Source organism: Erpetoichthys calabaricus, chromosome 14 (assembly GCF_900747795.2).
Source record: "Erpetoichthys calabaricus chromosome 14, fErpCal1.3, whole genome shotgun sequence".
Lineage (NCBI taxonomy): Eukaryota > Metazoa > Chordata > Cladistia > Polypteriformes > Polypteridae > Erpetoichthys > Erpetoichthys calabaricus.
This window is the reverse complement of record NC_041407.2, coordinates 31,457,797-31,471,054: the sequence shown is the minus strand read 5'-3', so window position 1 is coordinate 31,471,054 and position 13,258 is coordinate 31,457,797. Positions and strand designations below refer to the sequence as shown.

Here is a 13,258-nt window from a genome sequence, read left to right as displayed (position 1 = left end):
CCTGGATGATAGGGAGATATTATGTAAAGAAGAATGTTCTCAGATGCTATGCTCTGTACAGTAATCCCTCACCTATCGCGGGGGTTACGTTCCAGAGCCCCCCGCGATAGGTGAAAATCCGCGAAGTAGCGACCTATATTTATTTTATTATTTATACATATTTTAAGGCTTTATAAACCCTTCCCACACTCTTATAAACCTTTCTCACTCTCTTGTTAACCTTTCCCACGCTCTTATAAACACTTCCTATGCTCTTAAACACTTTCTACATTCTTAAACACCTCAGACCAACACTGCACACTGCCTGCACGCAGCGATCAGACGTCAATGTGTCTGCACTCGCTTTGTGAAGGGGGGCAGCTGAACTCACGCTGAGCAGAAACGGACTTTGTGCTGCTTCTGCCAAAATGCCTGCTTGTTGCTCTGCTCGAGGAGTGTGTGTGTGTGGGTGGGTGTGTGAGAGCTGAACGCACCTTCGCTCAAACCCCCCCTCCCCGGAAGCGCAGTAGGCTCCTGCCACTTCGCATTGTCAAGGGGGTGGGGAGCTGAATGAACGCTAAGGAGAAGTGGACTTTGTGCTGGCTTTGTGCTGCTTGTCGCTCTGCGTGTCAATAATTTAAAAGCCTGTACAATCAGGCTTTTAGGTGTACATCACCTATTTTCCTGTCTCACTGTCTTGTCTTGCTTGTGAAGTTAAAATGTTTTATAATAGTGAGATGATACTCATATCCTTAGCCCGACATCCACATATCATATGTGTTAACAAAGTGTGTTTTATAAGTTTACATGTGTTTAAAGCATGTGGGATGGGAATTTTAAGGCTTAAACTATAAAAATGTTTATTTATATGGTCTTTCTATATCGCGGATTTTCTCCTGTTGCTGATGGGTCTGGAACATAACTTCCGCGATAGGCGGGCAATCACTTGTATTTAAAAACCCGCGAAGTCGTGAATCCACGAAAAGTGAACCGCGAAGTAGCGAGGGATTACTGTATTCTCCAACCTTATAAAAAGTTACAAGAGAAGACTACATAATGTTATATTGGCAAAAGGAGGTTGTACAAAGTATTAAATGCAGAGGTGCCAACAATTGTGGCACATGTGTTTTTGTTAAAAATACTTATTTCTTGTTGAGGGCTTTGTTTTACTTTGAATTAACTTGTTTCAATTAAAAGTCAGATGTTTCTCATTTTTTCAGTGTAAGATGATGGTTCTTCAAAAGTGATTTTTTTCTAAGTCTTATTACTAATTTTTACAGGGGGTGCCCAAAAACAGTGTACAAGTGTTATTATCTATAAAGTGTTGAATAAACCAGATATATATTTCTGTTTAATAATTAGCTATGATTAAAAACTTACAGTGGAAACATATTTAACAACAATTCAATTAACATACGATTTGTGCAAGGTTTGCTTTATTTTGTACAGTAATGCTGTTAAAAAATAAATTCCAATAGAGTTTTTCCTTTTAAATTTTGTCAGATAATTTGACATACAGTAAAAAAAACTCATTCTATTCATAAGGTGCTTTTCTTTGAGAAATATATTTTGTTCAGTCAGTTGCATAAAACATACACTTAAGTATGCAAACCTGTTTTTTTTTTAATGAAATTGTTTTTCTTTATATTTCAAATATAAATTTCATTACGCAAAGTGAAAAAGTGACACAAAGAAAAATTAAACAGTTGATGAAATAAAGGCTGTTGAAAAGAACTTCCACAATTCATTGCTATATAAAATTGTTTGAATTTAACTGAAAATTATGTTCCAACACATGCTGGTACTGCAAATTCATGGTCTCATTGGGCGGCAGTTAATTCCAACATTACAAGCCACAAGGCAAAAATCATCCTGGGTGGTGTGTAAGTCTATCACAGGGCTGACTCAAGCACACACACCCACATTCACCCACAGCCACTAAGTGTGGCTGTATTGGCATGTATCTAGGGCAGCACTTCCTCTTTCAGAATTTAAATAATTGGAGAGGCTTAGTGGCTAGACAACTGGGGCATTAGTAGGTGCTCACCCACACCTATAAGAAGGAATACTATTGAAGTCAATGGTGACAGCAGTCCATTAAATTTACCAACACAGACACAAAACACCAAAGCAATGTATTTGAATTTTATGAAATAATGGCTAAGGATTAAATTACAAGTTATAATCTTCAGATTTTCAGAACAAATCTCCTTAACCATGTAAGCTGCATTCCTTATTTTTGGACAATAGGAAGTGTGCCCCAGTTCTTCCCAGTGTCTTAAGTTGAATATATGTCACGTCATAAAACTCAGATTATGGTAAACAATACGATGTGAAATAATGAAATGATTTAAGCAATGTACAATACATTGGAGTTTCTAAATACTAGTAAGGTGCAAAATAATATGTTATTCACAAAAGACCAATAGTGTAGGCTTTTTTTTTTAACTTTGAAATTACTACCAAAACTAGGTGGATGATCACTGAGATTTTTTTAATGTCCAGTTTTTTCAAACGAAAATCATTGTCCAGTTTTTTCAAACGAAAATCATATCTGTTTGTTTGAAACCTTAGATTTTCAAATGTCTGCTCCTTTTGAATAAAACAACTCAACTGTGGCTTCCCAGTTTGTAGTTCTGGTCATTCCAACATTGCATCCAGCTGGTCTGCAAGATCATCAAACATATTACCTATGTCATCAAGGATGTTTCTTGTGGATTTTATTGTGTCGGATCCACTATAATACAAAACAGAAAATTAATTATGTCACATACATATAAGGTATACAGTAAACAGTTTCTGAAGACAGAATAAATGTTCAAACCTGTACGTTGTACTCTGAAAATTAAGCTTTCTTTCAACAGCCTGAAGAGCTGCTTCAAGAGATGTTGCAGTCTGCTCCAATCTTTGCTGAACATGGACAGAACCAGAGGTCTGTTCTAAAGGATTCAAGTTTTCATTTATTTGTCTCACATTTGCAGTTCTGCTGAAGTCTGTGTCTATAAATGAGATTAAGGGATTTTCATCTGTAGGACTCAAAGATTTATCAGGAGTGGTAAAATCTGTTACATGATCCTGTGTAGGAGAAGAATGAAGGCTAATAAATGCTTGTGTAGTGTTTAGTGTGAGAGTGGGAACAGATAACTCATTTATCCCTAGAGAGAGAGAGAAAAAAAGAAAAGATTCAGTTAAACATGATGGTAAAGTTCAACTAAACAGATATCAAACACAAACAAACAAAAAAAGAATTAATATTAATTGAGATACTATTATACTGTGCATGATTAAAGTTAAAAAAATGAAAACAGATACATGTTATATATTGGGGCTTGTCCTTGAGTATGATTTCTTCTATATTTTAGACTTTCACAGTCTTAAACATCCATCCATTTCCCAAACCATTTTTCCAACACTTTGCCTATTTCATCAAACAAAGGGCAGGTACAGAAGTGAGCCCTTACCCTGACTCCACCTCCGAGGAAACAGAAACTCGCTTAGCCGCGAATATATAAGCGAGGCCAACATGTCGGCAAAACAAAACCTCCAAAGAGAGAGACTCTTGCTTAGCCGCTAATACACAAACGAGGCGAGCACATCAGCAAAACGGTATCCCTTTTACTATAGATCCCGCTGCTAATAAACAAGCGAGGCGAGCACGTCGGCAAAATGAAACCTCCTAGGAGAGAGATGCCCAGAGTAGTTCCTTTCGATTACCTGACATCTCTACATTTCAATTTTCTTTTTGATGATTTCAATAGTTTCTAGGACCCCGGGCTTACACAGCTAGTTAAGAAATAATATCAAGTGTCCTCACAATTGTGTGTGTTGTACCCCACTGCATATTTTCAGGTTCTCAGTAAGCATATGCACATGCTTTCTGTGAATTTATCTTGGGTTAGCAGTCTTCCTGAGCAATCAACCTAACATTGTTAGCTTGCCACACAATTCTGTTTATTTCAAAGAATCATGTACTATCCTCTACTACACAATGGGTAAGGGACATGTTACAACATCTAAAATTAAACTAAAATAACTTTAGTTTGAAAGACTTAATAATCCAAACATTTGTATTTGTTTCATATTCTTATATTAGGATATGCCACAAGTACCTTTTGTATTTTGTTGCTTGTCTTCTCTTGGCTTGGTTCTACGTTTAACAGTGTCGGATTCAGTAAGATTAAACTGTGGTATTTCTAGATGTTTTGCATTCATCCCTTCTTCTTCTGACAGGGAAATGTTGGAGACAACTTCTCTGGAAGACTCAGTGAGAAGATTATGTATCCTGGGTCTTTGTTTGATAGTTAGATTTCCTTCTTCAGCAAAGGGAATGCATTCACTGGAGCTGCTTTGAGAGGATGATGAGCTTTCAAGGCACCCTTTAGTATTAGCCTTACATTCATCATCAGTAATTAGTCTAACCTCATCTCTCCCTGGATCTATACTGTTAAATACACATGTTTTAGGCTCACTGAATGCCATCTGTTCAAGTCTTTCAGACCAATTTTTCAGAATATGGTATCCAACAGATTTTTCTACAGGTGCAAGATTTTCTGTTGTTGAGCAGTCTTCATTAACTATTTTAGTGAATGTTTCTTTTTGTTTTTCTAAAGTGAACACTACATTATGAGTCTGTAGCTCAGCTGGGTTTTCACATGACACTTCCAACATTGTGGCTATGCCTCGAACACTATTTGTATCTGTAATATTAGAGAAAACTCCTGAAGGCTCCAAAAGTTTATTTATACCTGCATTTAAATTAATTTTGAAATTAGAGGATTGCAAACTCGTTACCGAGCTGAGTCTCTTAGGAGGTGGAGGGGGCGGACCCTTTTTGCGGGCACGAACAGCAAAAGATTGGCTGCGAGTAACATTATGTTCAGTTGCACATTGCGTATTTGTCAGCTGCCTGCGAACTGGGCGCCTGGTAAGACTACCATAAGATTCCAGTGATCTTCCATCTTCTTCTGGGTCCTCATCAGACATGGCACATCGTGTAAGACTTTGGGAGCGCTTTTTTGTCCTGAATTCTCCATTTTTACTGGGCAGTTGGCTAGAAAGAACTGATACAGCACTTGGTACATTCTTGAGAAAAACATCTTGATCTTTCTTTGTGATCTCCAATTCTGAACAGAGATGCCTAGATTCTTTTTGTGTAGAATATTTCCCTGGCATGGTTGTGACGATCTGTTGTAAAACTGGCTTGTATGTGCCTACTGGCACTGTTGACAAAGTGATACTTTTAGTAGTGGTTGAATTTTCTGGGCATATGAGGGTCTGAGGTTTAGCAATGTCTGGAATATGTTGGGGTTTACAAAATAGTTTCATTTCTTCTACGGTAGCGTTGGAGTCATTTTGATATGAGTGGAAGTCTGAATTAATTGTTTTAGTTTGTGCACAACATTGGAATTGGTCTTGTCCTTCAGGAATGTTTCTTTCATCCACAAGGCAGTCCACAAATCCTCCATTAATTCCATCAACACTACCATAGCCCCTTCTGTAACTTTCCTCATTTTCTCCTGGCCTAGGGTGCTCATTGCAACACTCAGCATGATCTAAACTTTTTTTGGGTTCTTTAGGTAAGGATGCTTGTGCCACTGTGATCTCCTGTGAGTGTCCTGAACCTCTTGAACGCCCTCCAATGCTTTCTTGGCTGCTGGAGAAAGAAAGCAGACTCTTGATTGTTAAACCATCCTGATGGTTGTTATATTTACTAGAGATGGTGCTCTGAAGTTCTGGACTAAGTTCAGCATCTTGAAATGTTGTCATTTTGGCAGTTTGGGAAGAATGACACTCTCCTCCATTCTCTGTTTCAATGGTCACAGTTGCCAGCTCGCTTGGAATTTTGTGCATCAAAGCTTTATTCTCCAGTTCTCTTTGGTTCATAAATTTTTGGATATCATTCAACTTCTTTACAGCAAGCATAATTTTCTTTTGATACCCTGGGAATAAAGAAACATGAAATGCCTTAAGAATCTCTGTATATTACTTAGAAGATATTTTGCAAAACTGTTATAGTTCCATATTACACTTGTTTATGGACATATTGCCATGATTCAATTATATTAGTGTGTTCAAATTAATGTGTATCTGTATATGTATGTTTAGTGTAACTAGTAATTTGTTAAGTCTGTAAATCTATTTTGGTTGTTAACTTGTTACAATGATCTAAGGCTGCACTCACTTCTTCTTCTTTCGGCTGCTCCCGTTAGGGGTCGCCACAGCGGATCATCTTCTTCCATATCTTTCTGTCCTCTGCATCTTGCTCTGTCACACCCATCACCTACATGTCCTCTCTCACCACATCAATAAAACTTCTCTTAGGTCTTCCTCTTTTTCTCTTGCCTGGCAGCTCTATCCTTAGCATCCTTCTCCCAATATACTCAGCATCTCTCCTCTGCACATATCCAAACCAGCGCAATCTCGCCTCTGACTTTGTCTCCCAACCATCCAACTTGAGCTGACCCTCTAATGTACTCATTTCTAATCCTGTCCATCCTTGTCACACCCAATGCAAATCTTAGCATCTTTGACTCTGCTACCTCCAGCTCTGTCTCCTGCTTTCTGGTCAGTGCAACCGTCTCCAACCCATATAACATAGTTGGTCTCACTACCACCCTGTAGACCTTCCCTTTCACTCTTGCTGATATCTGTCTGTCACAAATCACTCCTGACACTCTTCCCCACCCATTCCACCCTGCCTGCACTCTCTTTTTTACCTCTCTTCCACAATCCCCATTACTCTGTACCGTTAATCCCAAGTATTTAAACTCATCCACCTTCACCAACTCTACTCCTTGCTTCCTCACCATTCCACTGACCTCCCTCTCATATACACACATGTATTCTGTCTTGTTTCTACTGACATTCATTCCTCTCCTCTCTAGAGCATATCTCCACCTCTCCAGGGTCCTCTCAACCTGCTCCCTACTATCGCTACAGATCACAATGTTATCAGCAAGCATCATAGTCAATGGGGACTCCTGTCTAATCTCGTCTGTCAACCTGTCCATCACCATTGCAAATAAGAAAGGGCTCAGGGCCGATCCCTGATGTAATCCCACCTCCACCTTGAATGCATCCGTCACTCCTATCGCAGACCTCACCACGGTCACACTTCCCTCGTACATATCCTGTACAACTCTTACATACTTCTCTGCCACTCCTGACTTCCTCATACAATACCACAACTCCTCTCTAGGCACCCTGTCATATGCTTTCTCCAGGTCCACAAAGACGCAATGCAACGCCTTCTCTATACTTCTCCATCAACACCGCATCTGTGGTGCTTTTTCTTGGCATGAAACCATACTGCTGCTCACTAATCATCACCTCACTTCTTAACCTAGCTTCCACTACTCTTTCCCATAACTTCATGCTGTGGCTCATTAATTTTATCCCCCTATAGTTACTACAGTCCTGCACACCCCCCTTATTCTTAACTATCAGCACCAGTACACTTCTTCTCCACTCCTCAGGCATCCTCTCACTTTCCAAGATTCCATTAAACAATCTGGTTAAAAACTCCACTGCCATCTTTCCTAAACACCTCCATGCTTCCACTGGTATATCATCTGGACCATTGGCTTTTCCATTCTTCATCCTCTTCATAGCTGTCCTTACTTCCTCCTCGCTAATCCATTGCACTTTCTGATTCACTATCTCCACATCATCCAACCTCTTCTCTCATCAGCCTCTCAAAGTACTCTTTCCATCTGCTCAACACACTCTCCTCGCTTGTGAGTATGTTTCCATCTTTATCCTTTATTACCCTAACCTGCTCCACATCTTACCCAGCTCAGTCCCTCTGTTTAGCCAATCGGTACAGGTCCTTTTCTCCCTCCTTAGTGTCCAACCTCTCATACAACTCATCAAACACCTTTTCTTTAGCCTTTGCCACCTCTCTCTTCACCTTGTGTCTTATCTACTTGTACTTTCTGCATCTCTCTGACTATCCCACTTCTTTTTTGCCATCCTCTTTCTCTGTATACTCTCCTGTACTTCTCCATTCCACCACCAGGTTTCCTTTTCGTCCTTCCTCTGTCCAGATGTCACGCCAAGTATCCATCTTGCTGCCACCCTTCCTACATCTGCTGTAGTTTCTCAACTGTCTAGTAATTCTTCACTACCACCCAGTGCCTGTCTCACCTTCTCCCTAAACTCAACCTTGCAGTCTTCCTTTTTCAACTTCCACCATTTGATCCTTGGCTCTGCCCTCACTCTCTTCCTCTTCTTGATCTCCAATGTCATCCTACAGACCACCATCCTATGCTGCTTAACTACACGTTCCCCTGCCACCACTTTGCAATCTTCAATCTCCTTCAGATTGACTCTTCTGCATAGGATGTAATCTACTTGTGTGCATCTTCCTCCACTCTTGTACGTAACCCTATGTTCCTCCCTCTTCTTAAAATATGTATTCACCACAGTCATGTCCATCCTTTTGGCAAAATCCACTATCCTCTGACCTTCTTCATTCCTCTCCTTGACACCATACCTACCCATCACCTCCTCGTCTCCTCTGTTCCCTTCACCAATATGTCCATTGAAATCTGCTCCAATCACCACTTTCTGTCCCTTGGGTACACTGTTCATCACTTCATCCAATTCACTCCAAATATCTTCTTTCTAATCTATTGCACACCCAACTTGCAGGACATATGCACTAACAACATTCATCATCACACCTCCAATTTCCAGCTTCAAAATCATTACTCTGTCTGACACTCTTTCACCTCCAAAACTCTCTTGACATACAGTTCCTTGAGAACAACCCCTATGCCATTTCTCCTCCTATCCACACCATGATAGAACAATTTGAATCCACCTCCAATCCACCTGCTCTTACTCCCCTTCCATTTAGTCTCTTGCACACACAATATATCAACCTTCCTTCTCTCCATCATATCTGCTAACTCTCTCCCCTTACCAGTCATACTGCCAACATTTAAAGTTCCTACCCTCAGTCCCACTCTCTTTACATTCCTCCTCTCCTCCTGCCTCCGGACATGTCTTCCCCTCTCTTCTTCTTCAGTCAGCAGTAGCCCAATTTTCGTCAGCACCCTGTTGGTTAACAGTACCGGTCGTTGTTAACCCAGGGCTCGACCGATCCGGTATGGAAATTTGTATTGTTGTCCACATATTGATTTGGCAAAATATTACACCGACTGCCCTTCCTGACGTAACCCTCCCCATTTATCGGGGCTTGGGACTGGCATGAAGAAACACACTGGTTTGTGCATCCCCAGTGGCTGGGTTCTGAGGCTGCACTCACTGCAATACAAAAATAAACTTGACTTAATATGCGGTAAATTCCACATTTTATAAAGATTACTCATTGGATAAAACTGAAGAGCAAAAAATTCTAGTGACAACAAGATACCAACAAGACACAATTCACCAGCGTTTGTGTGTCTGCTTATATCCCTTCAGCGATCTCTTTTACAGGTAGCCAAAATTTAAACTGGGTTTTACAGACTCAAATCAAATGTATGTTTTTTGTTATATTATAGTAATAATAATAGCAGCTCACTACTCAAAACGAGGAGCACTGGACTCGAACCTGCAACCTTTTGGTTATAAGGCAGCAATTCTTACCTTGCACCATTCAAAAAGACATATCAACATTCTGTCGATTGACATTTGAGCTTGGGTTTTTAACTCATTGATAGCAACATGTAAAGGGAATGATTTTTTTTCTTTGGTTATATTCTTGAATAAAAGCGCATGTGTTTACAGTGGTGTGAAAAACTATTTGCCCCCTTCCTGATTTCTTATTCTTTTGCATGTTTGTCACACAAAATGTTTCTGATCATCAAACACATTTAACCATTAGTCAAATATAACACAAGTAAACACAAAATGCAGTTTGTAAATGGTGGTTTTTATTATTTAGGGAGAAAAAAAAATCCAAACCTACATGGCCCTGTGTGAAAAAGTAATTGCCCCCTGAACCTAATAACTGGTTGGGCCACCCTTAGCAGCAATAACTGCAATCAAGCGTTTGCGATAACTTGCAATGAGTCTGTTACAGCGCTCTGGAGGAATTTTGGCCCACTCATCTTTGCAAAATTGTTGTAATTCAGCTTTATTTGAGGGTTTTCTAGCATGAACTGCCTTTTTAAGGTCATGCCATAGCATCTCAATTGGATTCAGGTCAGGACTTTGACTAGGCCACTCCAAAGTCTTTCATTTCCCATTGGGATTAATAAAGTATCTATCTATCTATCTATCTATCTATCTATCTATCTATCTATCTATCTATCTATCTATCTATCTATCTATCTATCTATCTATCTATCTATCTATCTATCTATCTATCTATCTATCTATCTATCTATCTATCTATCTATTGTTGTTCTTCAGCCATTCAGAGGTGGATTTGCTGGTGTGTTTTGGGTCATTGTCCTGTTGCAGCACCCAAGATCGCTTCAGCTTGAGTTGACGAACAGATGGCCGGACATTCTCCTTCAGGATTTTTTGGTAGACAGTAGAATTCATGGTTCCATCTATCACAGCAAGCCTTCCAGGTCCTGAAGCAGCAAAACAACCCCAGACCATCACACTACCACCACCATATTTTACTGTTGGTATGATGTTCTTTTTCTGAAATGCTGTGTTCCTTTTACGCCAGATGTAACGGGACATTTGCCTTCCAAAATGTTCAACTTTTGACTCATCAGTCTACAAGGTATTTTCCCAAAAGTCTTGGCAATCATTGAGATGTTTCTTAGCAAAATTGAGACGAGCCCTAATGTTCTTTTTGCTTAACAGTGGTTTGCATCTTGGAAATCTGCCATGCAGGCCATTTTTGCCCAGTCTCTTTCTTATGGTGGAGTCGTGAACACTGACCTTAATTGAGGCAAGTGAGGCCTGCAGTTCTTTAGACGTTGTCCTGGGGTCTTTTGTGACGTCTCGGATGAGTCGTCTCTGTGCTCTTGGGGTAATTTTGGTCGGCCGGCCACTCCTGGGAAGGTTCACCACTGTTCCATGTTTTTGCCATTTGTGGATAATGGCTCTCACTGTGGTTCGCTGGAGTCCCAAAGCTTTAGAAATGGCTTTATAACCTTTACCAGACTGATAGATCTCAATTACTTCTGTTCTCATTTGTTCCTGAATTTCTTTGGATCTTGGCATGATGTCTAGCTTTTGAGGTGCTTTTGGTCTACTTCTCTGTGTCAGGCAGCTCCTATTTAAGTGATTTCTTGATTGAAACAGGTGTGGCAGTAATCAGGCCTGGGGGTGGCTACGGAAATTGAACTCAGGTGTGATACACCACAGTTAGGTTATTTTTTAACAAGGGGGGCAATTACTTTTTCACACAGGGTCATGTAGGTTTGGATTTTTTTTCTCCCTAAATAATAAACACCATCATTTAAAAACTGCATTTTGTGTTTACTTGTGTTATATTTGACTAATGGTTAAATGTGTTTGATGATCAGAAACATTTTGTGTGACAAACATGCAAAAGAATAAGAAATCAGGAAGGGGGCAAATAGTTTTTCACACCACTGTATTTGATATTTGGACTAAAGTCTTCACACATTATACACTTCACATCATTATTAGTATAACATGGAAAAAGTTTGTTTTAGGTATGTGTTCAGCATTTTGCCTCGCAATTCCTGACCTACATTTACCCAGATAGTTATAGACATGGAACACAAATTAAATGTATGTATTCCAAATAATGATATATTATTTACCCAATAAAACTCCAGGCACCACACACCCAGATAAACAAGATCTTAGTGCAACAAATCCATAAGCAGGAAGTTTGCAATGCAATATCAGTAATCACCAATACAGACGAAGATAGAATCATTGGCCATGAAAATATAATGCATACATTTAGAGACAACTATAACTATCCTTATATTCTATTCAGTTTAAAGAACACAAGATACAATCTAATGGCGCTTTTTGATAGGTCTTGATAGATAGATAGATAGATAGATAGATAGATAGATAGATAGATAGATAGATAGATAGATAGATAGATAGATAGATAGATAGATAGATAGATAGATAGATAGATAGATAGATAGATAGATATATGGCTACCCTGCTGAATTTTATAAAAAAACAAAAAGAAATGTTCAGTTAAGTTAGCTCCTCTCTTATTACCAACATTTATAGAAGCCAGAGACAACAAATTCTACCTCAGACTTTTCACCAAGCATTCATTACCATTTTTCTTAAGAAAAATAAGGACTTATTACAATGTGCATCATACAGACCAATCTCACTTCTGAATAATGATATTAAGATACTCTGCAAAGCCCTAGCTAGAAGGATTGAGAAAGTGCTCTCTTCAGTAATATCACAAGACCAAACCAATTTATTAAAGGTTGACATTTGGCTTCCAAACTTCAAAGCCTATCTATCTATCTATCTATTAAATGTAATATATTCACCCACAAAGTCTAACACTCCGGAGATCATATCTTTGGATACAGAAGAGGCATTTGATATGGTTGAATGGGATTACCTTTTTACCACTTTGCATAAATATGGGTTTGGCCCAAACGTATGTGCATGGATCAAACTACTGTATACCAGTCCAGATTCTTCAGTTTGTATTAACAAAGTTATTTCAGAACACTTCAAACTACAACGTGGTACTAGACAAGGATGCCCCTTGTCACCACTGCTATTTGCAATCACCATTGAGCCATTGGCTGTTCACATTTGAAATGCATCAGAGATAAAGAGAATTTTCAGAGAAGGACTTGAACAGAAAATATTACTATATGCAGATGATATGATATATATACCATCATCTATATGCTACACCAATCCCTCTCCCACTTGGACAGAGGCAGTGGTGCATTAAGAATTATGTTTTTGGACTTCTCTTGAGCCTTTAACACCAACCAACCTCTGCTCCTTAGGGACAAGCTGACAGAGATGGGAATATATTCATACCTGGTGGCATGGATTGTGAACTATCTTACAGACAGACCTCAGTATGTGCGTCTCAGGAACTGCAAGTCTGACATTGTGGTCAGCAACACAGGAGCGCTGCAGGGGACTAATAGCACTAACAGAATTTCAAAAGATATCTGGACTTAAAATTAATTTGAACAGTGAATTCTCTAGCAAATAACATTAAATTGGACACCTTCCCTTTTATCATTGCAGATCAATTTAAATACCTAGGGGTTAACATCACAAGAAAATATAAAGCTCTTTTCAACAAAATTTGCTGTTTGCATTGATAAAATTAAACAAGACGTGCATACATGGTCTATCCTCCATCTTACTTTAGCAGGAAGAATTA

The 13,258-nt window shown here is 39.2% G+C and overlaps 1 protein-coding gene across 3 annotated transcripts in view; it reads right to left on the bottom strand.

Moving 5' to 3' along the window:
- Window positions 1-1,771: 1,771 nt before the first annotated feature.
- The window catches only part of LOC114664886 (caskin-2-like), a 309,053-nt gene continuing 297,566 nt past the window's right edge, over window positions 1,772-13,258 (bottom strand). For 2 of the 3 annotated variants that reach the window (XM_028819182.2, XM_051936225.1), the window contains exons 19-21: window positions 4,089-5,918; window positions 2,804-3,134; window positions 1,772-2,716 (exon numbers count right to left, since the gene is read on the bottom strand). In XM_028819182.2, coding sequence (XP_028675015.2) covers window positions 2,620-2,716; window positions 2,804-3,134; window positions 4,089-5,918 — 2,258 coding nt within the window. In that variant the 3' untranslated portion in view covers window positions 1,772-2,619. The remainder of the gene's footprint in view (window positions 2,717-2,803; window positions 3,135-4,088; window positions 5,919-13,258) is intronic. The other variant, XM_051936226.1, reaches the window with a different exon arrangement.